Source organism: Solea senegalensis, linkage group LG12 (assembly GCF_019176455.1).
Source record: "Solea senegalensis isolate Sse05_10M linkage group LG12, IFAPA_SoseM_1, whole genome shotgun sequence".
NCBI classification, from domain to species: Eukaryota; Metazoa; Chordata; class Actinopteri; order Pleuronectiformes; family Soleidae; genus Solea; species Solea senegalensis.
The window spans coordinates 3874027-3898676 of NC_058032.1; the positions used below are offsets into that span (position 1 = coordinate 3874027).

General features: G+C 41.9%; 3 protein-coding genes across 4 annotated transcripts; all 3 read right to left on the reverse strand.

The window, feature by feature from the left end:
• Window positions 1-201: 201 nt before the first annotated feature.
• Window positions 202-16127, reverse strand: klhl3 (kelch-like family member 3). Of its 2 annotated transcripts, none has more exons than XM_044040823.1 (15): window positions 16043-16127; window positions 14226-14360; window positions 13506-13612; window positions 13281-13402; window positions 11127-11289; window positions 10801-10910; window positions 8542-8658; window positions 8001-8150; window positions 7424-7541; window positions 6888-7085; window positions 5501-5602; window positions 5236-5364; window positions 3764-3904; window positions 3223-3366; window positions 202-2330 (listed from the first exon to the last, which is right to left on the reverse strand). In XM_044040823.1, exons 1-15 carry the CDS (start codon window positions 16096-16098, stop codon window positions 2302-2304), a joined length of 1821 nt encoding a protein of 606 aa, XP_043896758.1. In that variant the 5' UTR covers window positions 16099-16127; the 3' UTR covers window positions 202-2301. The 2 variants fall into 2 exon arrangements, with proteins under 2 accessions (XP_043896758.1, XP_043896757.1); XM_044040822.1 differs by having other exon boundaries at window positions 14226-14384.
• A 1071-nt stretch (window positions 16128-17198) lies between these two features.
• Window positions 17199-18878, reverse strand: LOC122778991 (heterogeneous nuclear ribonucleoprotein A0-like). Its single transcript, XM_044041173.1, has one exon. It carries the CDS (start codon window positions 18801-18803, stop codon window positions 17865-17867), a length of 939 nt encoding a protein of 312 aa, XP_043897108.1. The 5' UTR covers window positions 18804-18878; the 3' UTR covers window positions 17199-17864.
• A 2157-nt stretch (window positions 18879-21035) lies between these two features.
• Window positions 21036-24104, reverse strand: LOC122778992 (heterogeneous nuclear ribonucleoprotein A0-like). Its single transcript, XM_044041174.1, has 2 exons — window positions 22930-24104; window positions 21036-21574 (listed from the first exon to the last, which is right to left on the reverse strand). The coding sequence occupies exon 1, from the start codon at window positions 24003-24005 to the stop codon at window positions 23103-23105; it is 903 nt and encodes a 300-aa protein (XP_043897109.1). The 5' UTR covers window positions 24006-24104; the 3' UTR covers window positions 21036-21574; window positions 22930-23102.
• Window positions 24105-24650: the final 546 nt, after the last annotated feature.

Below are 24650 nucleotides of genomic sequence, written 5' to 3' on the forward strand. Positions count from 1 at the left end.
TTGCTCGTTACTGTGATGAACCTGTCAATCACACGTCAGAGACCACGCCCACAAGAGTGGTTTAAAGGCGTAGTTACACATTTTTATACACAGTCAAAACACCATGTAGAACAGTGATCAGCAATTGGTGGCCCGTGTTAGAAACACAGAATTTGACTGTGAATTTTAATAAAATAACATTATTTAAGACACAAGCCATACTGAGGATAAATCCATGATCTTTTTTACTTTTTTTTAAAACTGAAATATACCTTCTTTTTTGAACAAAACAGCACACGCGGCCCGTAAATTGACACAAAAACAACAGTATAATCTATAAAGGGTTTAATATACTGCTTTGTTGAGGGGGCTTTGAAACTGGCAGCAGGTTGTTGTCATTGTTTTGTGATTTTTCTGGAAGATTGAAGACAAATATTGGCTGAGAAAAAAGAAAAAAATAACTCCATCCAACAACTTCAGTAAAATGTCTTTTCTTCACAGAATTAAAGCTATAGCACCAATCAGTCTGCGGCATACGCTACATCTAAAAGAATCCCAACGTCATTTGAACGAATGTGACGTTATCTGGAGGAGAAAATGAAATAACATTAAAAAAAGAACGAAGCAACTGGAACCAAATAATAAATACAAAATCTTCAATCTGCAGTTTTTTTCTTACAATATAATTTCTACAGAGCAGAAACAGTGATTTAAAAAAAACAAACTTTACTGATTCTGATCATAACAACTGGCACATTTCTTTTACAATCTCTGATGAAAGCGTCGACTTTAAACGAGAACAAATCTGTCAGCAGGTCAGTTTTCCAGTTCCTCCTCAGTCAGAGAGAGTGAGTGAGTGAGTGAGTGAATGAGTGAGTCCACATCAGTCAGTGCAAGTGTTGAGTGCATCAGTAGTGTGATCACCAACAATAAGTGGTGCCTTCAAACAGGAGTCGAGTTTTTACTGTGTTTTGTTTTGTTTTTTTCACGAGCCCAGTCACATTTTAGGGTGTTTAAAGGGATTTGTGCATCTCAATGTATGGCTCACTGAGCATAAAGGCCAACATCCATGTCTGTGAGTCCACTCTGGTCTAATAAGACGTTCCCACAGGTCAAAAAACCTCTAATCTAATCCCAAGTTTGCAAGGGTTTTTGACCGGTTTGAGTGTGTTTATGGTGCGCGTTCCAGTTGTCGTCGGAAGACCCCGACACTCGGCTACTTTTACCGTTACTTACACTTATATGTTTCACATTAACTTTGTCGGAAACTGTAACGACTCACAAGTTCTGAATGGAACGCAACTTGTCATGATTGGCAAGCGTTAACCGTTAGCGGTCGCTTGCAAGCGAGGAGAACGTTGTGAGAAAAGTGCGTTTACGTCCTTCATGGTGTGCGCGGGCCACCGTAGCTGACTGAAAAGAGAGGGGGAGAGCGGAGGAGTTCAGAATTGTATGTGGCAGAAAGTTAATGAAAAAAGTAATATATTGCCATTTTAGTCGTATGGAGTTGGTCAATAAATTTGTCATGTGTTCCCCGAGTCCCGTTTGAAGGCACCGCGACTCCCGTCTGCTTTGATCCAGGTCCAGTCTGGGATCTCTGAAGCCGCAGAAATGACTTTTCAGACTCTGAAGACAATCCCAAAAAAGATTAAATATGACATTAACTTTGCATATAAGATATGCTTTCAACATTCTTTAAAAGATCTTGCAGCTCTCTAGGTCCTTGGGTTGAGAACGGTCGGCACAGCACTCAGTTTGCTTGGTGCTTTTCTCAGACTCTCTCTTTATATTGTAGCAACGGTTCAAAGTCTCATCACATATATGCATATTAAAAAAAAAAAAATTGGCTCACTTCCAGGATAGTCTTCCTGAAACGTAACAAACCGCGATGGTTGTGCAGTCATGTGACTGAGCTGGTGTTATAAAGCAGTCCATCACAGGTGAAGCTCTTCACTAAAGTCAGCGTGGAAGTCTTCTATCAGCTGATACAGCTGCTTATGTGCTTGGCATGTGAAGACAAAAAAAACCCCAAAAAATAAAACAACTTCTCACTAAGACAATGTCACTTTAAACCTGCTCTCCTGCAGCTATTGCTTCTTGTATCTAGTGCAGCAGAAGAGATCTCGAGGGTCTGTAAAGGAAGTGGCTCGTGGGGGGGCACCAGAATTGGGTCGTGGGTGAGCGCCATATGCCCCTCCGCCCTCCCCCCTGCCCCCTCGTCACGGTCCATCTGTGAGCTGAGGATTGAGAGCGTGGAGTTTATTACTTCTCCTGTGAGTCACTCGATGTAGATGCAAAGCTGAGGCTCTGCGACGCCTGCAGTCATAACGGCTTGTCAATCACTGCAACCCCTGAAAGAGAGAGTGAGACAGAGAGAGACCAGAGGTGTCAAACTGGCGGTCCTCGGGCCACATGCTGCCCGTCACTTAATATCATGTCACGGCTTCCTTTCAGACACAGTGTGTGTGTCTGAGGCACAGCTGCTGATAGAATTTAGACAGAATGTAATACTAGTTAAAGCAGCTTTGTGCCAGCAGGTTGTCACGTGTTGATGTTTTCTGGCCAGGTCGCTTATGTGCAGATCAGTCAATATACTGATTTATTTTGCATCATACAAATGCTTTTATTGTGAAGTGCACATTATCCCATATCAAAACAAGCACTTTTACTTAACTTATTTACTTAATATCATCATGAATATCTTTTATTTATTGTGATATTATTGTGTTTTAATCTGAAACTGATATTGCCAAACCCTTACTGGGTCATTTGAGTTTGACACTCCCGATGTGGACAGAAAACTGGCATGTTTTTCAATTAAAAACGGCATTATCTTAGAATCTGAAGCATCGAGATTCACAATTTGACCAACACCATGTCAGTTTTTGAAACTGGAAAATCACAGACTTCACCTGTAACCAGGCTCCTACTGGATGATACCAGCTGTCAATCGCACATTGTCCTCTATCAACAAATGGAAAAAACTGACATATTGTCCTGTTGGAAAAGACCTGAAAGGATTTCTGTTCTGGTCTGTTCTGAAATCGAGTGTAAATGAAGCTTTTCATCCAGAGCTCATAGTTGATTTGTGGTCAATAAGAAGAAATAAAATAAGTAAAGTAGAGTAACTGTTATCTGCTCTAAAAGTCACAGTTCGTTGCCAGTCCAGAAGAAAAACACTACCCTGTTTTTTTTTTGTTTTTAAATATAAACTGCGTTACATGGATGTAGCCTGAGACGTACCTGCGTAGCTTCGTCCGTTGCTCATATTGGTGGGAATGAGACTCCACTTATCAATGGCAGGGTTGTAAAACTCTACTGAGGAGAGGTTACACGAGCCGTCATCTCCCCCAATCACGTACAGCAGTCCATTAATGGCACAAACACCTGGAGGAGAGACAGTTAAGTAAGTAAAGCCCAGGAAATATAATAGAAGTAGCAGATCGCCACCAGGGGGTGATTGCTGTTTGAATAGAGAACATGCTACAGCTTCAACTTCTCATTTGAGTTATAAAATCAGTGACTTAAAAAGAAAAAAGACTTATTTTGCCATTTCATTACGGCTCCAACTATTAATTGAGAATTAAATTAATTGTCTATTATTTTTGATAACTGACTCATCAGTTTTTAACAAACAAATCACTCAAATTGAATCTCTTTAACATTTGAGGACGTCATCATTTGGAGGTTTGGGAAACACGATTAATCGAGACAATAATAAACTGAAAATAATCCTAGAATGGATTCACTGGATGATGATGCGCGTCAGTGGGTGTAATCTCACCTGCATTCCTCCTACACATGTTCATGTCACAGACAAGTTTCCATGTGTTGGTCTGTGGGTCGTAAACCTCGACACTCTTCCTCACTAGAGGTCCATCGTGTCCTCCTGCTGCATACAGCTGACCGCACAACACACCCACACCTGCACAAACACACCAGGAGATGAATGAATGAGGACCAGTATACCAGTGTGAGATGGTGAGATCAAGTTGTATGTTTGTGCAAATATAGTTCATTTTATTAAAAGAAAACACGTTTTGTACAATTACAGGCCACCCACCAGGTGGCACTGTTACCCCAACAGTAAAACTGTAACCCTGTCAGACAACGCACAAACTAACAGAATTGCTACAGTACACTATGAATTTAAGTATCATTGTAAGTGTAAATTTGCTGTTGAATGTAGACAATGACACAAGAAATGTGTGTTAAATGTTTCTGTCCCTACTGTGCAGTACATGTGTGTCTTTGTACGATTCAGGGCAGATTCTTAGCTCAAACCATCGTTGGGACGACATTTTTGCCAGTCCTCACAACTGCAAACTGTTTTTTGAAAGATTTACTTAAGAAGGTAAAAGGTCCAGTATGTGAGAAATAGTGACATCTACTGGTGCAACTGTAGATTTCTTACCCCTATCTTTAAATGTTACCCCCACGTGTTGTTTAATTTGGAAAGAAAAAAGCAAAACGCATGCTCTGGGTGCAGTTTTCCATTTGTAAAAGGATTATTCTACAGCTATGAAAACCAAAACGACTTTTATGTTACACACTTATGAGTAGTATATTACTTTTCAGCAAATAAACCCTTCCTAAACGTTACACACTGGACCTTTAAGGTGAAGATGTGGGGTGAGAGAATTTATTTGTGTCATCACAACAATAGAACCATGCATCTGTGATTTTTGAACACTTCCGTTACCATCCTGTCGTTGCCGTCGCACACTTCTCATTACCGTAACTCCGAGACCATTTGTGATATCCAGACAATTCCAAAACTATGGACTTGCAATCTGTCCAGGGTGTGACCCCGACCTTTCGCGCTAACAGCTGAGATTGCCACAGCACCCCCTCTCATGTGGAGGATACAGCAGTAGAAGATGAATGGATGGATGGATACGTCCAATCACAGAAAAGATTCACCAACGTGTCGCACATTTGTGACGTCAGCTTCTCAGTACCGTAATGGTTATCTTGGAAGAACGGGGCAGAAGCACTCACTCATTGAACACTTTTTGACAATTCTACAGCCATAAAATCAAAATAAATCCAGGCGCTCATAATGGGGGTGGAGTGGCTCAGTGGTTATGACCAAGTACCCTGTGTGTGAAAGACATCATGGTCACAATGGTCGCAAGTTCGACTTGTACTCAATTCCATTGTAAGTCGCTTTGGATAAAAGCGTCTGCTAAATGACATGTAATGTAATGTAATGTAATGTCATAAGAGGGTTAACGTGTGTGTGTGTGTGTGTACCTGCTCCACTACGTCGTGTGCTCATGTCAGCTACGTAGCACCACTGGTCCTTGACGGGGTCGTACTCCTCCACTGTACTGAGACACTGACGGGACGCTCCATCATAGCCTCCTACTGAATACAACTTACCTACAAACACACACAGTTGAATACTTAATTTTCAAGAGTCAAGTTCACAAATTTAACAAACAAACACCCCAGATTACAACAGGTCATGTTAAAGTATAGGAGTTTATCAGGTCACACACACACACGTCACTCTTACCATCGACCACGCCTACACCGACACTGCTGCGTCGGGTGTTCATGGAGGCTACGTACGTCCACTCGTTGGTTTTATAGTTGTAGGATTCGACTGTGGACAAACCTGAACGAGACGCAAACAAAATTACAGCGCAACATGAATAAGTTAGAAACATATTACACTGTGTGTGTGTCTGCCCTGTTCTTTGTGTTTACTGTCAACACTGTAGTAGACAGTTGCGCTACTGTGAGCTGTGACATCTGCTCACTCCCAAGTGGAGATGAGTAAAAGAGGGAACAGTCGCGTAATAAGGCCGAGTCAGACGGAGAATGCCTGTCGGTATTTTTCTTAGTTGACAGAGTCTTCATCTTCACTGCTGTGCTCACAGATATTCAATCTCCAATTCGTTTACTACACAAAAAGATTTAAAAATGGTCCATCTACTACTAGAAATTCATTCAAATCATATTTTTTGACACAAGGGGAAAACAATTAAAATTTCGATTTCTTTCTACAGCTGGAAAAACATTCTGTGATGCACGTCCCCACACTTTTAATAGTAACTGAATAGAATCAAATCATACAATCAAATAACAACTTGTAGTTTCCTCCATTCATTATTTTGTTTGTGTTGTTCAACACATTGACCTGAAAATATGGCCTTCGCATACCAGAGAGGATGTCGTCATTCTTTGTTTGCATAGTATGCACACTCTAGCTGGTTTGTCCGTCAGGGCTGTTTTTATTTAAGTGATTATACACTGAAACAAACCCTTAAGGCTGAACCCTTAGGCCCAGGTCTAAAATTAGTCACACCCGTTTCTTTTAAAAAAAAGGCAAGCTATAAAAACATATTATACATAATTATATTCCATCTTCATTTTGCTGATTTTTTTTCACCTACACCTGACCTAATTATTGATATCAAATAAGAATTAATTTTTTCAAATTAACCCTTTAAATGCCATGTTTTTTTGCCATGATGCCACCATGTTTTCAGATGACAAAACAAAATATGATTTTTTTATTTCAATATACTACATGCAAAGTCAATTCCATAGCAATAATAAAATGTGTGTATAATGCTTGCGAAAGGAAGTGCAGTTTGAATGGGTTTCAATGGCACATTTTTTAGATCAAATAAAGATACACAATCTTGCCAAACTTCATGCCATATGCATGAACAGAGCCAAAATGATCAAAAAACAAAGAATGAAAAGCTGTGAAAAATGTGACAATCGTCCCTAAGGCGGTAACATATTCAATTTGTGTCTCCTACATGTTGCACCGTGGACTTTTAGCAAGATCATATGATTAAAAAAATGTAATACGATACAAGAAAGGCCTGAAATGACAGTTGAGGCACATCATATAATATGTATGCGACGGTGTGGGTGTCAGCGTTTACCTATACTTCCGTTAAAGCCGCCCACAGCGTACAGTAAATCCCCGAGCACAGCGGCTCCTAGCGTACTGCGTCTCTCCTGCATGCTCGCCGCAGCAGTCCACTGGTCTCTGCCGCCGTCGTACACATCCACCGTCCGCTCTCGCAACGAACTGTTGAAGCCGCCGACTGCATACACGCTGCCCACCATGGACACGACACCTGGAACAGTAGAGGGATGACATGACAGGACTGATGGAGATTTGACCCAGCTGGACAGATACACACAGACAGGTGTGTGCATGTCTGAGAGAATGATGTTTATGCTGCTGTTGTCTGCTAAACTAACTGTGAGTCACATTTTGAAAAGACAAAAGTCAAATGCATTATTCGTTATGAATAAGCACTGAAATAATGTGTACGATATTAATTAAAATTAAATGGTAATATGTTAATATGGTAGCCCTCCTCCATGTTATTCTCTACCCTTCAGGAAACGTTCAGTCTCAAATATGTCGGCGACCCCCGGTGTAGACATAGTGCAAAGTCGTGCTGCTCACCTGCACGGCAGCGTCTTGAAGGAAGGTCGGCAACTTGGTACCAGCGATCATCTTGGAAGTCGTAACATTCCACACTGCGAATTGCCTTAGGAGCCTGACCGCCGACGACAATCATCACCTGTAAAAACACACACAAGTACATGTCAGGAGGATACAGTTTTAAATGTGTTTACCAAAGAGTAGTTGTAGTAGTGATGTTTGGTAGTGAGCAGCGCGTGTTATGGCATATTTCCACCGGCACAGTTAAGATGCGTTTCCACTACCTGCTCTGGCGAGGTTCCAAGCACAGAGTTTGTGCTCAGGACACGTCCGACACAAAAGACTTAACAATCCTAAAAGCGTGGGTTAATCTCAAACAATTACCAGGGAAATGTCTAAAATCTCATTATTTAACAGAGGAGTCTGACATATTTACACTCTTTGTGTGTGTGTGTGTGTGTGTGTGGGAGACTTGTAAAACACATTCACTGCAGTTTCACGCAGCCGTGCAGTGATGACTCCACCCATGTAGAGTAGGTACTTTTTTTTGTAGTGGAGATGCAACCTAAACCATCGTGGAAAAGGGTCATTAGTTTACCTTGGGGATGCTGATGGGTGTTCTTGGTCGGGTCCGGTCTGTTTTGATGAGGTGCCGCTGGTCTGCTGGCAGCAGGTGATACTTCATTGCTTCGATCAGAAAATCTTTGCAGGTGTTGTTGTTCTTTATCAAAGCCTCTTCCTCCACGATCTGAAACAGGGAGACGTTTCATTTCATCTAAAATAACAATACAACTGTAAAAACAGTCCGAGTGGACAGGAGGGGTATAAAGATTGTGTACTGTACGAACAAACACAAGACTGAAGTTCGTGTCCACAGATCGGGGTCTTTGAGGAACAGGAATTGGAGTTTTGCAGCTGCTACGACCGGATTATGGCTGTGCATTTCTCTGTATATTTTATTTATCCAGACTATATAAAAATGTTATACTGCCTTCGGATATGGTTGTTAGTGAACAATGTCTAAAACCTGCAAAGCAAACACACTTGCTGATACTAACACTAGTTACAACTTTGTGTTAGTAACGTGCACAGAAATGGAGAAGAATTCAGCAAAGGCAGATTATAAATGATTAGTTTACCTGCACTAAGTAATCCCTGGACAGCAGAGGAAGTCTGACATGCTCCATGAGTTTGGGCATAAACTCTAGACGAGCTGGTTTATCATGTTTGATCCAAGAAATCATAGCCTCAAATACCTAAGGAAACAAAGAGAGCCATGAGTGAGCAGTGAGGACAAGAGGCTAATGGTACAACACACATACGCACACGCACACGCACACACACACACAGTGTATGTGGTACATATTTAAGAGACAACGCTTTAAAGAGAGTGAATTTTAGGTAGGAAAGTTAGGTAACGTTCCTTTCCTTTGACCTAGATATGCAGTGACTCATCAACATTAGAGTTCTGTTTTTGGTATTTTTTGTGAACGTGTTGGCCTTTCGGGATAAAACAGAGTGAAATAAAGATTGAAGTTTTACATTTCAGCTTAAATTTGCTCATCAAAGCACATCAGGTCAATCACAACACACGACATCGGGCTCGGCTGATAGGTTTGGAAAGTTGTCTTTCTGGGATTGAAAAGGTGTGAGTGGGGAGGGGGTTTCAGACGCTGCACATCCATTTACATGTTCTAAGCACCCACAAATCCCTGTGGACACTGCGCTTCTCACAAGCTTGACAATCAAGGGGCCAGTGTGAAATGCATCACGGCAGTAGATACTGTGCTTTCATAGTGAAATACCAGTATGGATTGCTGGTACTTCACTCCCAGCTGGATGTCAGCATTAAACAGCCCTTTCTGTCTGAAACAGGCTCTGGTGAAGACACCACGCCTTGTCACTGAGCTGCTGCTTCAAATTCATCGATTTGCACACATTCACACTTGATTCTTTCCTGTTGGCCTGTGGAGAAGAAGCAAACAAGGGCCAGAGTGCGGCTCCTGTTGTGCACAAAGGCACATGGACGATGATAGATAAAGGCGTCATAGGGTTTGAACGAGCCGACTGATAAACTGAAACTGCCCACACCACACTTCTATAGATCACGGTAAAAATCTTTTTTTGTTTTTTCATGTTTTAATCGAGTTGTGATCCAAACAGATAAAGTTTTTGTACTATTGTATATGATACACGATGCATGATCCACAAAAAGATTAAATATCACAACAATGATTCTGTGATAATATACTACAAGTCAATCATACAGCATACATTTATTCAACATCAATGTGCACAAAGTGCAAAAAGACTGTGTAATGAATGTGGATGGGGTATTTTTTCTCTTTTTTTCTCTTTTTTTTTCACAATTCCAGATTTATTTGATCATCAGACAGTGGAAGATCGGAAAAACTAAAATAAATAATAAAAAACTTTAAATTTAATCAAACCGCATCATCTCAAATGTTTTAACTTTACTCTTCATTTGACCAAGTGGAAAAAATGGGTGAAGCAGCCCTTTAACGTAGCTTTCTCTGCCATTTTCCCGCTGTGAACTCCCCTCTTCTTTGGCCGGGTAACTTCTGCCCAAGGTTCCCTCATTCATTTGAGCAGCACCGCTGCGAGGAGACGCAAAGTAGCGACGCCCAGTGAGTGAAACCGGCAGGGCTTGTTTACTCTAGTGTGCCTTAATTTATTCATTAAATTATCGATATTTGCCCTGGCGTATTGATTATCGCATTGCACGAGGAAAGACAACGATATATCACCAAATCGACATTTTGACCCACCCACTAGTGTTACTGGGTGAAGAGAACGGTTGAATCCCAGCCCTCACAGATCCAAACACAGAACCATTACACCCCCACTAAGAACTTGTGTTTTATGTCTTTGTTTAAAACCAGGGATGTTCAAACTCCCACATCTCCAAACAGTCAGCGAGAGAACAAGTTGGCCCCTTTGTCACAGCTGAGCTATAAAATCCTACAGTGCAGAGGAGTTTCTCTTCAGCGCTGCCAGACAGACACTAAAGCGGAGAGTATCACACAGTCTGGCGTTGTGCTGCCCTTTTTTCTCTTCCATTAGTTGGAGTTGGTCATTTTAGGACAAAGTTTCAATCTGCTAAGTTCATGCTTGCCAAACTGTTGTTCCTGCATTGCCCCGTGCACTGAGAGGAAGTGGAAATGAGTCAGCTAAGAAAATGCAAATTTACTTGGAATATTCTTGACTGGCGCATCGACTATTAAGAGGACAGCTCTTGATTCCAAAGTACCTTGAGTTTTTTCGTGCTCCAGGAAAACCCCCTGATGCACACAATTCTCACATACTTCCACCCTCATGGAATTTGTTTTGTTATCAAAGAGTGTGTGTGTGTGTGTATCTGCATTGTGCTATCTGACCTTTTCCTCCGTGGAGACTGTGAGTTTGTCACTGGAGATGAGGCTGCACACTTGCTGCAGAGTAAGGCCCAGAAACTCCTCCCCCTGCACCACCTCTGTGAAATGCTGCTCTAAGAGAACACAAACATGAAGAGTTAAACAAAACACAAACTAGGATCTTCCCTTTCATCATTACATTTCAAAATATTCTCTGTAGTTCTCATATAGTTCAACCTTTTTCAGGGCTGGTGAAATGGGCTTTTACATAAGAGAGCCAGCACCTGCTGCACACAAGCACAGTGGCAAAGATGACTCAGGGTCAGCGATGTCAACAGCGAGAAGCTTACCAGCATATGCGTGGGCCTGACTGAGAAGCTGTGTGCATGTGTGCAGGTCAGCAAATGCTCTGATGCCCAGACAGTTGGTGGGGTGAAGCTGAGACTGAAGGAACTCGCAGCAGACCTGACGAACATCCATCAGCTGCAGGAGACTCGCTGCAGGCAGCAGGACCTGCAGAGGAGACACACGTTTGCACTGTTAATACACTGATTTGTGGCATTAACGTGGGTTTTGGATGATCTGAAGACCTGTGGGCAGCTCCAAGTACATTAGTTCACATAATGATTCATCTTTGGGTTATTTTCTCTACTGGTCAATTAGCTGTTTGGTCCTTAAAGACCTTTTAAAAAAGTTGGTCGATATTGGGCTTGTAACTTGGTTTCCGGTTCAAATTGCTCCCAGGCTTGTGTGTGTTCACTACTCGTGTGTAAAAAGGATGGGTTAAATTCACCATCACTAGTTGGTGTACGTGTGCAAAAAGAACTACTTCTAAATGACACTAAATGAGAAATTAGCCTAAATAGTTGATAACATGAGATATTGTATGAAACTGACCACTGAGCTGCAACAAATGACGCCCATTATAGACTGATGCGTTGATTATTTCCTTGATTGATCAAACAAAAACGGAAAAAAAATACGTAAATGATGTTTGCTAAACCAAATATATTCTTTTTCCGTTTTTGTTTGGTTCAAAAGACGCAAAAACAAGAAAATATTCCAATTTAAGAAGTTGAAAAATCTGAGAAATTGCTATAAGAAAAAACAACAACACTCAAACTGACTGTCAAAATAAGGGTCAATTAATTTAGTAATTGATTCATGCATTAATTGCTACAGCTGTAAAATGCTGACACATTATGTCGACGTGTATCCATAAAGGTAATTGTCAGGTAAATATTGGAATATCTTTAAACTAGCGTCACGCTGACAAATTCGGAATCGGCCTTTATTGTCACTCATACAGAAGTACAGTGATATTACAGGACTGCTCTCCAGCATACTTTAAAGTTAAGGTGGTAACAAAGAGCTTTACCAATAAATGTTGCTAAATCTGTGAAACGGAGTAAAGATGTGGCCTATCTTTACTCTAACAGCATCTTACGCTATACATTAAATTCTGCACAATTGTTTGCTGCCCATTCTTAGTGTGCACATGGCACATTATCAGGGTGGATTAATGATACACTAAAGGGGTCAGTGAGTGTATATTTTACAGTGAAAACAGTCAGAAGAATTTGCTATTACTGAATACGAGCCCTTACATGCACATCACGTGTATGTAAGTGAACCAATCAGGCAGGCACGCTGCTAACAGTGGGAGGATTTCCTGTCTCTCTCCACGCACACTTCCTGTGCTAATAATCGGAGGAAGTATCCAGACTGCAGCTTGATCCCAGTGCATTTCTTCAACCCTGCAGCAGAGCCATGCAGTTACCCCGAGTTAATGCCACAAAGTCATAAACAAGTCCACACTCAGTCCAGTGAGTAATCAGCAAAGCACGGCTCACAACCTTTACCAGCTTTTACATCCCGTGTAGTAAACATCTGCTCCTCAGGCAGGTTCATACTGGCTTTTCTGAACTTTTACTGAAAAAACAAAGAATTACAGTAATCAGGACTTCAAAGAGGACGTCCCTGGTTACAAGCAAATCCTTTTAAAGAGTAAAACCATGCTCACACTGTGTCTCATTTATCTAAACATCCATTATAACCCAACATGTATGACTTCTAAATAAATTGTGCCGCAAAACGGGTTTAAAAAGTATGGTAATTACTATTACTACTTGACTACAACTACTCTACTTACTTACTACATACAACTTAACAAGAATTCCTTGTTCAAAACAGAGACCTCATATAACCCTCACACAATTTCTGCGAGCATGTTTCTTATAGTTCCAGTTCCAACTAAAACACAGCTCATACCAGTGAGCAAAAACAAAGGTCCGCCCAGAAAAAGGTCAAGACAACAGCAGCAAGACGTTTCCTCCTCGACAACAAGGACATTTAATAACCGTGCGCTGCCTCTAAAAACTTGAAAACAAGGTAAAAGCAGCCATAACAGTGAAGTAAAAACAGGAAAACCTTTCCACTGACTTGCACTGCCTTCCTCCTTGCGTATCCTCTTTGTAAACACCAACACAAACAAACACACACACCTGGACGTTGTCCTCTGTGACTTCAATCTCAGCCGTGTAGATGTAATCTACCAGTTTTCTCAGCGTCTGACCGTCAACCGCTCTGATCTCCACCTGATGGGCCTTGCTCTCACTCATATCGCCTGCATACAGAGAAACACACAGTGAAGCACAGAACAGCGCGCGCACACACACGCGCAAACACGTATATCACAATATCAAGCAGACAGCAGCGTGTGTGTTCACCTGTGAACATGGCACAAAAATAGGGGCTGCAGGAGGCCAGGACCACCCTGTGAGCTGGCACTTCAACGCTCCCTGCGACCAGCTGGACATCACACAGCATCTGTTTACTGAAGGGTGAAGTGGAAAGAAAGAACACTTTTACTTTTCCCACTTAGCATGTCTTTACAGTTATGCTAGAATGTGGATTTAAATCTAAACATGCATACAGAAGCAAGGAAAAGGACACGTCTTCAAAGACAGACACTAGAGGCAGTTGGCAGCCAGCAACTGTGCCCAAAAACAACCATTCACTCTCATACTCCAGTTTAGAGCGTCCAAGTGTCTTGCCCAAGGACACACGGACAGTCTCAGTATCACTACTTTGCAAAAAGAGTATCATCTCAACTGCTTTGCTTGAGGATATATCTGATTCGAACAAGCACCACAGTGTAAAGTAATGTTGAGTTTTGTTAAGCATCAATAATATAGATTTCTTTAATGATGAGTCTATAAAATGCCTGTGCGTCTTCAAAAGACACACGGAATAATCCTAAACATAGAAAAGTGAATCAAGTACTGTTGACTCAACTCTGACCTGATATTCATCACTGAGAGACTACACAGTGGGGAAAAGATTACCCATGGATAACTCTTGTGTTTAAGAATCGACTGGTGTCAAAGACATGAACATACTGGCTTCAACTTCTCTGTAGGGGAAAAACCTGGCTGTCAGTAACACACCTCCTCAGTTCATTCATCAGCTGGAAAGCTTTCCTCATATGAGTCTGGTTGAAGGTGTGCATCCCTCCATTCACCATGTCCTCCTCCGAGTCCGTGGTGCAGCTTGGACGTGGTGAGGCCGGTGTGGACACCAGACTGGTAAGACATGAGAGGCAGTGTCTGCATCAATGGAAAATAGATGGGGACCCAACAGTTAGACAGACTACAAGACAGTCTAATGGTTAATCTATTGGATTATTAAAAGAGGACAAGGTGTTAAAGTTTGTCTGTTTGGATGTTTTCCCTGTGTGCAAGTGTTTTGCTTTTTCTAAACATTCGAACCCCACTGACCCGTTCAGTCTCCTTTCATAATCCTCACTTCTTCAAAGTAATCTGCTTTGGTTGCCATGGAAGTCAACTGTAGCTGTAGAGCCTAAACTTTGTACTGTAACAATAAGGATTTTGTCCACTCTTTTAATTCATTTGGACATTTTTCACTTCAGGAGTTAAGATACATCCTTATCTAGACTCCTGAAGATAAAATGAGCAAGACAAGAGAGAACCTCCAAAGACACTTTTAGCATTTGAAAACATGAATGACTGTACAACAGAAACAGAGAACCAGAAATGTTGCTGGACCGTAAATACCGCTACATCTATACCCCTGTTTTTGAGGTGGTGGTGCAGGTACATAAGGCGTTCATGTGGAGTCAGTGTGTTACATACAGTGTACAGTAAGCTGTATGCCTGTAGATAGAGACCAGACAACTGGAACATGATTGAGATATTGTTTTGACATGAATGTGGGAAGTAGAAAACAAAAGAACTGTTGCAGAAGACCTGATTTCAGCTATAGCTGTAAAATGTTCACTGGCTGTCAGACAACCCTTAGAAAGCAGGGCTGCAACAATTAATCAACTAGTTACTGATGTTGACAGTCGAATGATGAGTTTGAGTGCTTTCTTTAAACAAGCTCTCAGATTTTTCATCTTCCCATATTTGAGTATTTTCTGGTTTCTAACATTATCTGACACCTTATGGACCAAACTAATCGATTCATATAAAAAAACAGATTAAGCGATTATGATAATAATAATTATCTTCCTTCTTTTTTTTTTAATCATCAAATGTGTTCCACACTGAGCTAAGAGCAGGTATCACTAATCTACGCTTAGTTTCATCTTAGTGTTTGTTTGACTGTCTCCACTATATGCTATCTGTACTTTCGTAATAATGAGATTAGTACGAGAACAGAACAACAGATTGAACAAATAATGATGCAGCACTGACAAGACCGGTGGGAATGTTGTGTTGAGCCAGCAGTGAGGACAAAACAAGGGTGGGTGAACTAAATAACAGCAAAACGGGTCTCAGAGAGTGGCTTTCTTTGTGTCAAGTGAGCAAACAAATAACCCGAGTTAGGTTTTAAAAAAATGGTTTTGTTTTGAATTTGCGGTTCAATTTGTCAGGTTAGCTCCCTCTTAGCGTTGCTAAGAGGCAGACATATAACATGATAGCATTCCATTAACTGCCACGATTCGCTGCTCATATATAAGTCGTAACCTCGTGTGGACACAGTTAATTGTCTGTAAGATGCGACACCAATGGCTGTTCGCACATTTACATTTGGAGTCTGGATTTCAGCAGCCCACCGATGCTAGCTAACCTACCAAAGCTAATTGGTCAACAAGGCTAGTTTGAGTTCGAGGGTCGGGGGTAAAAGTGTTCTTGTCACTGTCGGTGGTGGGTTTATTGTCAGCGAGCCATGTGGCCTACACTGCTATCCAACCGAATCACAGATTTAAAATAAAAATAAATAATGCCCCAATTCAACTCACCCTAACGACACACCGTCCATCCTCCTCCTCCCAGAGCCACAGAGCACAGCAGGCATGAGCGCTGGCTGCACCAAGATCCTCTACTACCGCGATGATGAATCACTCCGGCACAAAAAAAGATGGCATATACACACACATACGCAGTTTATCGCGCTGGAGGCTGGTCTCTACGCCGAAGTTACTATGATAATAATAATGTAGTTGCTCCTTTCTGAATTGACAGAACAGTCTGTTATAATAATAATAATAATAATGTATTAATAAGAATTTATTTCTTTATGAACACGTGGAGCAACGGTTCACTTCAGTGTTCATTATAAAAATAACAAACCCTGACAACCCGTTAAATTGCCCTATAAATATATGCATTTTCTTTTTTGATTACATTTCTGCGAAAATAAAATGGCCCTTAAAAAGGTACTTAATTTAATTTTACACATAAGAAAACTTTGAAATTCTATAAATTGTTTAAAAAAATAAAATGAAGCAGTTTCATCCGTCAACCTAATAGTGCAAATAAATGCACAGCAGAGTGCCAATCCTGCCACCTAGTGTGTACCCAATAAAGTGCTCATAAGGAGTATAAATTACATAAATTATGCAAGTGCAGTGATGACGTGCACCATTATTCTTTTTGAGAGTCAGTCTCACAAATCAACTTCCCAGAACATCATTTGTTTTGTTAATAAAGTTGTTTTTAGGGGGACTCAACTCTCTGCCAACATTCCTTGATTGCTGTTGTGTATATTACTACAGGCATGTGGGTTTAATTGAGAAAGTTGTCTCCTAAAACCTGCGGACATGCATCCATACAATCAATTGTTTGTTGCATGCAGAACACTACTACTACTCAAATTTCACTTTTTCCCGACCAACTATCAAGAAAAACATCTTTAGTCAGTGTGAAGCCAATTTAATTCTTCTAAGGTTACATGTTTTGCTCATTTCACTGAAAACCGTCATATCAATTATTTCCCCAGGCTGCAATGACAGGAACAGAGAGCTGATCATCTTTGGCAGGACAAAATGGCCGATGAACATGAAAGGCCAGCAATTCGCAGGGAACACCCCCTCCTGTTGGTTGTTTTATGAACTACATTCACAAGCTCACACAGGAGGACCGCAATTCCACTGGATACGAATTAAAACGGCAAGATTAGATTTTCAAAACATTAAAAACTTTAATAAAAGCAGAATACAACATAGGGGCAAACTGAACACATGGATTTTCAGAACAGTTTTAATTTAAACAAAAGCCTGTAGGCCTAAATGGGACGGGAGAGGTGGAAAAGGTAAATTTACAAACAAATGACCACGAGACATTTCCCCACCCTCAAAAAGAATACTTAGTCACAAGTGTTTTAAGATCAAGAAACTCAAGCAACTGAGCCCCATGCTGCCCGACACTGCCACCAACTCCACTTAAAACCCTGAGTTCATGACGCAAAAGTAACACATGGCTGGTTTGCAAGACAGACAAACTCAAATCTGAGTCGAGAAGCAGTGACTGACATTGGTTTCGTTTTTACAAATGGTTCAAAAACAAGAATTTCCCCCCCTCCCCAAACAAAAACATAACACATGTACAATTCAAATTGTAGTAGTAAAGTCCATTACGTGTGGAATAAGAGGACATATGGGGTCCGGGTGGAGGTGGATGGGGGCCAGGATCCCATTCATCCTGTGTGGGTGATGGGCACAGTCTCATAATTGAACAGCACAGACCCTTCACCCCCACCTGGGACTGTGTTACGTGTGTAAATTCAAGTTTGTTGTAATCAGAATTTCCCTATGAACATTTCTAAATGGAGGGAGGTAATAATTAATAACCCCCGCCAAATCCCCCTCCTCCACCGCCGCCTCCTCCTCCTCCTCCTCTGCCGTAGCCACCGCCGCCTCCGCCTCTGTTGTAAGGAGCCCCGCTCCGGTAGGAGTAGTTGCCCCCCTTCATTGGACCATAATTGGCGTGCTGCTGTCCATAGCCTTCCCCAAAGTCACCGTTATTGTACCCGCCACCCATCTGGTTGTCGTACTCCTCGTAGCCCTCGTAACCCCCGTAGCCTCCACCTCCGCCGTTGTATCCCCCGCCATAACCGCCACCGTAGCCGTAGCCACCTCCGTAGTTACCGCCGTAGCCTCCTCTGTAGCCGCCGCCTCCTCCCCTTCCGCCGCCATTGTTCTGCATCCCTCTGCCGCGTCCTCTTCCTCCCCGGCCGCCACCGGTGGACAGCTCCTGCTTGGTCAGAGCCTTCTTCACCTCCACTTGCTCGCCTTCGATGTTGTGGAATTTGGTCACCACCGCCTTGGTGGCGGAGTCGGTATCCTCGAAGAAGACAAAGCCAAACCCCCTCTTCCTGCCGGTTTGCTTGTCGGAGATGATCTCGACCTTCTCCACCACGCCGAACCGGGAGAAGTAGTCGCTCAGGTTGTTCGGCTCCATGTGGTCTTTCACACCGCCGACGAAAATCTTCTTCACGTTGGCGAGCACCTCAGGCTTGTTCGCGTCCTCCCGGGCTACGGCCCACTTCAATTCCACGTTGTTGCCGTCGATAACATGTGGCTTAACCGCCATTGCTGCGTCGGCTTCCTCCGGCGTCGTGTAGGTGATGAAACCGAAGCAACGAGAGCGCCCGAGTTGTTGATTCATTACCACGACGCAGTCGGTGAGCGTCCCGAAATTCTCGAAGTAGCTGCGGAGGCCATCTCCCGTGGTCTCCACGTTCAGTCCCCCGACAAAGAGCTTGCAAAGTTGGGCCGACATGACTGAATCTTTGCTGTGGATGGAGGGGGACAAAGTAGACCGTCCCTCCTCTTCTTCTTCAATGGACGACGTCGAGGCGTTCCGTGTGACTCACGCGCCGCCGTAACACGTATCACGCGCTGATTGGTCGTCTTGAAAAAAATCAACACCCACATTGGCTGGCGAGCGATACTCGCTGCTGCTGCTTTCAAGTACAATCGGAAATACCATGTTCTTTTGCTCGAGGCGCGGATTTCAACAATTGAAAGCGTTGTTCTTAGATTATATCGCGTATATAATAACATGCAACAACTACTTAAAACTTACATTTTAGCACAATTTGTCTCACGTAGTATAATATGTCCTAATTATCGCTTAGCACTTAGCTTAGCAATGCACAACCAACACAAAACAAAGAGCAACAGATATATTATTTTTAATTATTTAGCAACATTACTATGGGCTATTTCACACCCGACAGGATTTGTTAGTTATAAATTATTCACCCAAGCACAACTTCTTTGTAAATTATAACTGTATTTTCCAACCGTAATGTGCTGTCCCACAGCTTTAGATAAGGAGGAACAGTGAGCAAAAATATCAACAAAGCACCAATGCACATTACATTTAGTTTTTGATGAATAATGCTGACCAGCTTGGGTGATTTTCCCCTTCTTACTTAAACAAATAGTAAATCCTCAATGTGCTATGCGCAACACTTGGTGACATTTCTAGTTTCCAAGTGGATTAGAAATGTTTTTACTGTTGTTAAATTACATAATTTTAGAGCAACTCTAACTCTCTCCTCTCTGATAAGGCTGCACTACGGTGGTTGACACATAATTTGAAGCATGGACAGTTTGTACCAGTGCTAGTTGTATTTTATTATCACCTGTACTGCTGTAGATGATTAAACCAGGTCAATAAGTTTGTTAAAAAAATAAATCTACTTAACATGTTAAGAGGAAGTTAATGTTGGGTGCTCTGGTGATAAGTTGTATTTACGGGGTAATCAAAAGGACACTTTAAAAGTTGCCACACTGGTTGCTGCGCAGGGCTAAACAGAAACCAGACCTTAAAGTGAACGGAGACAACCATGCTTGGTCTCACTCCAAGTTAAGAATTGCAGCATTGTCATAGACATATCAAGCTTCTTGCATGTACAAGCACAAAAATCTAAAGCACGTTTCAGTGGCCTAAAGCACAAATACAATTAGATTGATCAACTTTGTCCTCCCAAACCTGTTAAACATAATCAGTCAGTCAATTAACACAAACCTTATTGTGGCCCCTTTTGGGATGAAAGAGTGATCAAGGGATACAAGCCATCAAACAATGATCAGTGAAAGAACATCATGTGACACGATCACTTTGTATATAAAATATATAGATTTATTGTGAGGTCATTAAAAAAAAAACAGTCAAGATAACAGATGCTTCCTTTTCCTACTGGATGACCAGAGATATTATTTTCCTATGAAAAAAGTGACAAAAAACAGTAACATACACTTGACTGTCATGTAAATAAAGCAGTTTTTCAAATCAGACATCATAGCAAGGTGGGTAAGACAATAAACTGCAGCAGATGGAACATTAACTGATCTGTTATTGCCTGAATTTTAGATTGGAAAACTATAATTTACTTATAGTTTTTCAATCACCACTTTTGAGATGTATGTGTATTAGTTTGTGTAGCACAGAAACCACAACTATCTTACAGCATGGTCTCAATGGCTAGAGTCTGTTCTCTGCATTTATGGACAGGTAACTGTTTAATAGAGCTTTTGAATTCATCTTTTTAGATTCCTCACTTGTCTGCATCCAGACAACCATGCTAATTGGAATAGTGAGATTCATGCTAGGGTAATGCGATACTTTCAGCATTAACATTTTATTTTTGAAATGTACTGCACGAATACAGCGGCTTCCGGAGTTCAGACTTCTCGTCTCCGTAAATGTGAACGTGTAGTTTCTTCTCACGCCATGCAAAAGAATTACAGGTTTGGGAGATATTTTATGGTCCAAACCTCAGGAAAACAGATTTATGGATACAAGTTACTGACAACCCTGCCATATAGTAAAATAGCCAACGTAAGACGCTGTACTCTACAACTTTGGTGTCAGGGAGCACAGGTTTCTCCATCACTGTTCCTTTTTGAAACTAGTCTGCAGCCAAGTTACCTCCAAGCATCAAATATTTTCAACCACATACACAACGGCCAATGTAGCAATTCAAAAACAGACCTTTCAAAATAAGTCACACAGTCAGGTATAACTTTATTTAAGTTTTTCATCAAAATAAGAGTACATCTGTGACTCAAGTCACATGTCCATCCAGAGATTAAAATTCCCTAAAATCAATTCTAACATTTTAAAAAAATCAGTCCAGCTGATTGGATAAATCAGACTTCAGAAGACAACTGAATTGGCTCATGTTGCAAATTTACTTTATTTAAAATATCAGCCCGTTTGGGCCAGTATAATTTTTTATATATAAATCATTCACACTCAATATCCAAAATAGGAATTAGGAATCACCTGCAGGGCCAGGTCACCAGTAGTGCCATGACTCACTGCACCCGAGCACCGTTTTATAAAAATACCATTGTAAAAAATAATTTTAAAAAAAGATTAAAACCTGTACACATTCAAACTCATTTTGAGCACAGAGGAATCCCATGTGAAACTTCACCTGTGGGAGAAGACACAAGATCTTGGTCCCCGCCAGCGGTGAGACACGCACCCCAATAGTTTTCAGGGTGATGTCCTCATGCCCAGGTTACCATAGCAACCTGGAGGAGATGGGAGAGAGACACGATGAGAAACTGAACAGAGCACGTTTTCTGGAAGAGACCAAATTTATTTGCTCCATTATCTTATGCAATAGTGGAACAAAATGCGAGTCTCCTTCCACCCACTTGTTAATTTAAGGTCAAATTTATTAACCCCCCTTTGTTGCCACTTAAAAATTAGCTATATAAAAAGGTGTATTTGTAAGTACATTTGTGTAAATTAAATAATGGCACAGTTGTGCACCATCTAGATGAAATAAATACCTTACATGGCTGACCAACACAGAGTAAAGACAGGTTGATTTACATACCTATTTGGCTGGATGTGGATATCCTAAAGAGATATTTCAGACTCCTATCACAATCGACCCCAGGTAATCAACAGGGTCCTGATGTAGCCTACAAACAAACTGCTACGGCTATTTTGGCTGGGATAGCCTACAGGAATACAAGTAAGAACACCTAAATGTAGGAATAATCAAAGATAAATATCAGAGCCCCCACGTCCACAAATAAATATGTATTCAGAGAGAAAATAAAATATAAGTTAGCATGGTTTTAAAAAGAGAAACACAATAAAAAAAGGTCAAACCCTACAAAGCCTACATGCAATGGCTGTGGGTAGACTACAACCATTAATTTCACCCACCTGAGAGTAAGGGAATAAACTGTGGTAAAGGTGCCGCGTAACTAAAGATCATGATGATGTCACCTATAAAACCTGTGGATGAACTGAGGAAGCCTGGTTAAATAAGTAAAATAACTAAGCTAAGTGGTATAACGTTTTATTTAAAATGAACATACATAAAGCATATCAAAGTGTTTTAACAGTAGGTTTGTTCTCCAGACATGAAAGTATACAATACAGTATATTGCTACAGGTAGACGGGAAAAAATTAACAATATTTTGAAACTAGTACTATGCGTTGAGTTTGAACACAACACGGGGAAGGAAACAAGGAAACTGGATCCTGCAGTATCACGTTCCCGCCTTTGCTGAATGACCCAAGTAAGTTATTATACAGGTAGAGAACAGCTGAAATCCAAAAATCACATTAACATGCTTTCTTATCCTCATACAATGAAAACACACCTACTCCAGAAAACAAATCTATTCTAATGGCTTAAAATGTAAATATTAAGAAAACCATAAACAATCCTACATCGAAACTTTCAAATAAGAAAAAAAAATAAGCGAAGTGAACGCAAATAAAAAAATAACTCTAAACGACAGCCACACGCCGCAACGTGGGTACATAAAAGGGGCCATTTTGTGTTCTATTCTTCGTGTCCTAGTTGAACGGCAACAGCCGATGCTCGTTATTAACAGGTTCTCTGGGAAGTGACCTTCCTACCTGTTTGGGTTTTTGAGGTTAGTGGGGATTCTTTGTGTCCTGATCTCTGCCATGGTTGGTTCACGGCAGACGCCCCGTAACCGATTTTGAATTTGGCGTTCGAATCCAGGTTGGGGGTTTATGTAGTGGCTGTGGGGGGGATGGGTGGTCGATTTTCCGCTCAGAAGTGTCATCTAGTAGCCGCCGCCGCCATAGCCCCCCCTCGGGTAGCCACTGCCGCCGCCTCTGCTGTAGGGAGCAGCGCTCCTCTGGTGACCGAAGGGGCCCCCCTTCATGGGACCATAGCCGGATGAATGTTGGCCATAACCGCTTCCAAACTCGTTGTAGCCGTTTCCACCACCGTATCCACTGCCCTGGTCTCCATAGCCGCCCCCATAGCCGCCGTATCCTCCGTAGCCGCCACCACCGCCGCAGTTGTAGCCTCCGCCATTTCCGTAGTTGTAGTTTCCGCCATACTCCCTGCCGCCGTAGCCATTTTGATTTCCTCTCATGCCTCTGCCCGGCCGGCCGCCCATCGACATGCCGCCTCTGCCTGAGGCCTGCATCTCCTGCTTGGAGAGGGCTTTCTTTACCTCAACTTTGTGTCCCATGATGTTGTGGAATTTCACCACAACGGCTTTGTCGGCTGCGTCGTGCTCGGCGAAATAGACAAAGCCGAAGCCTCGTTTCTTCCCGGTCTCCTTCTCCGAGATGACTTCGGCCTTCTCGATCTCGCCGTACTGGCTGAAATGGTTGATCAGGTGTTCCTCCTCGATCTCGTCTTTCAGGCCACCGATGAAGACTTTCTTCACCTTGGCGAGGGCCTCTGGTTTGTTCGCGTCCTCTCGCGCCACGGCGCGCTTCAGTTCGACGGCGTTACCGTCGACGGTGTGCGGCCTGGCCTTCATGGCTTCGTCAGCCTCCTCCGTCGTGGAGTAGGTCACAAAGCCGAAGCAGCGGGACCGTTGCAGCTGCTTGTTCACGACGACAACGCAGTCGGTGATCGTACCGTACTTCTCGAAATGCTTGCGCAGGCCATCGCTGTCGGTGTCCACGTTGAGTCCACCGACGAAAAGTTTGCAAAGCTGGTCGCTCATGTTTAAACAATGACGATGAGATTACTAGCGAGACTAACTGGAGCGTGAGTAAATCTCAAAATGGTGGCCGAGCAAAGGACGCAGCTGTTTTTATACCGGAGATGAAGCTCAACTAGTGATACCACCTCTTCCGGTGCGCTAATGTCTCTCTTTCTCCGCCCCCTCTCTCCTCCGTATCAAAGGAATCAAAACCTGGAATCGTTCTTTTGACTTATCAAACAACACTAAAGCCATTTATTCTTCAAAAATGACTTTCTGATTACTTTAATTTAATATCGGTCAATGAGACAAATACATTAAAGACGTTAGAAGTGTGTAACTGCAGATTAATATATTCAAACGATAGAGGGCAACGTTAAACCTCTACGTATACCGCCGGAAATTATTATTAGAAGAAAAATCGGGCTCGTGCTTTTGCTAAAATTATTCTTTAAAACATGTTCCTTGAAAGAGACGATGATCAAAAAACGGCAGTAGGTGATGATAATGACAGTTCGAAAGTGTGTTCAACATTACCTTTAATCGGCCCTCTCTATCCAATTCCAATTGAAGTAAAATTGCATAAGTAGTTTAATATTTTAGTATAAAAATCTGTTTCTAAACAGGCCAAACGTTGTGATGTGTGAATTGTTGATTTTGGCTGAA

Excerpts from the sequence above, each read along its gene's own strand:
- klhl3 (XM_044040822.1), bottom strand. The coding sequence starts at position 16,098 with ATGCCTGCTGTGCTCTGTGGCTCTGGGAGGAGGAGGATGGACGGTGTG. Across the intron at positions 8,151-8,541 it reads CCAGGGATTACTTAGTGCAG|ATCGTGGAGGAAGAGGCTTT; the intron begins GTAAACTAATCA and ends TCCCTGTTTCAG. Across the intron at positions 7,542-8,000 it reads CACCCATCAGCATCCCCAAG|GTGATGATTGTCGTCGGCGG; the intron begins GTAAACTAATGA and ends GTGTTTTTACAG.
- LOC122778991 (XM_044041173.1), bottom strand. The coding sequence starts at position 18,803 with ATGTCGGCCCAACTTTGCAAGCTCTTTGTCGGGGGACTGAACGTGGAG.
- LOC122778992 (XM_044041174.1), bottom strand. The coding sequence starts at position 24,005 with ATGAGCGACCAGCTTTGCAAACTTTTCGTCGGTGGACTCAACGTGGAC.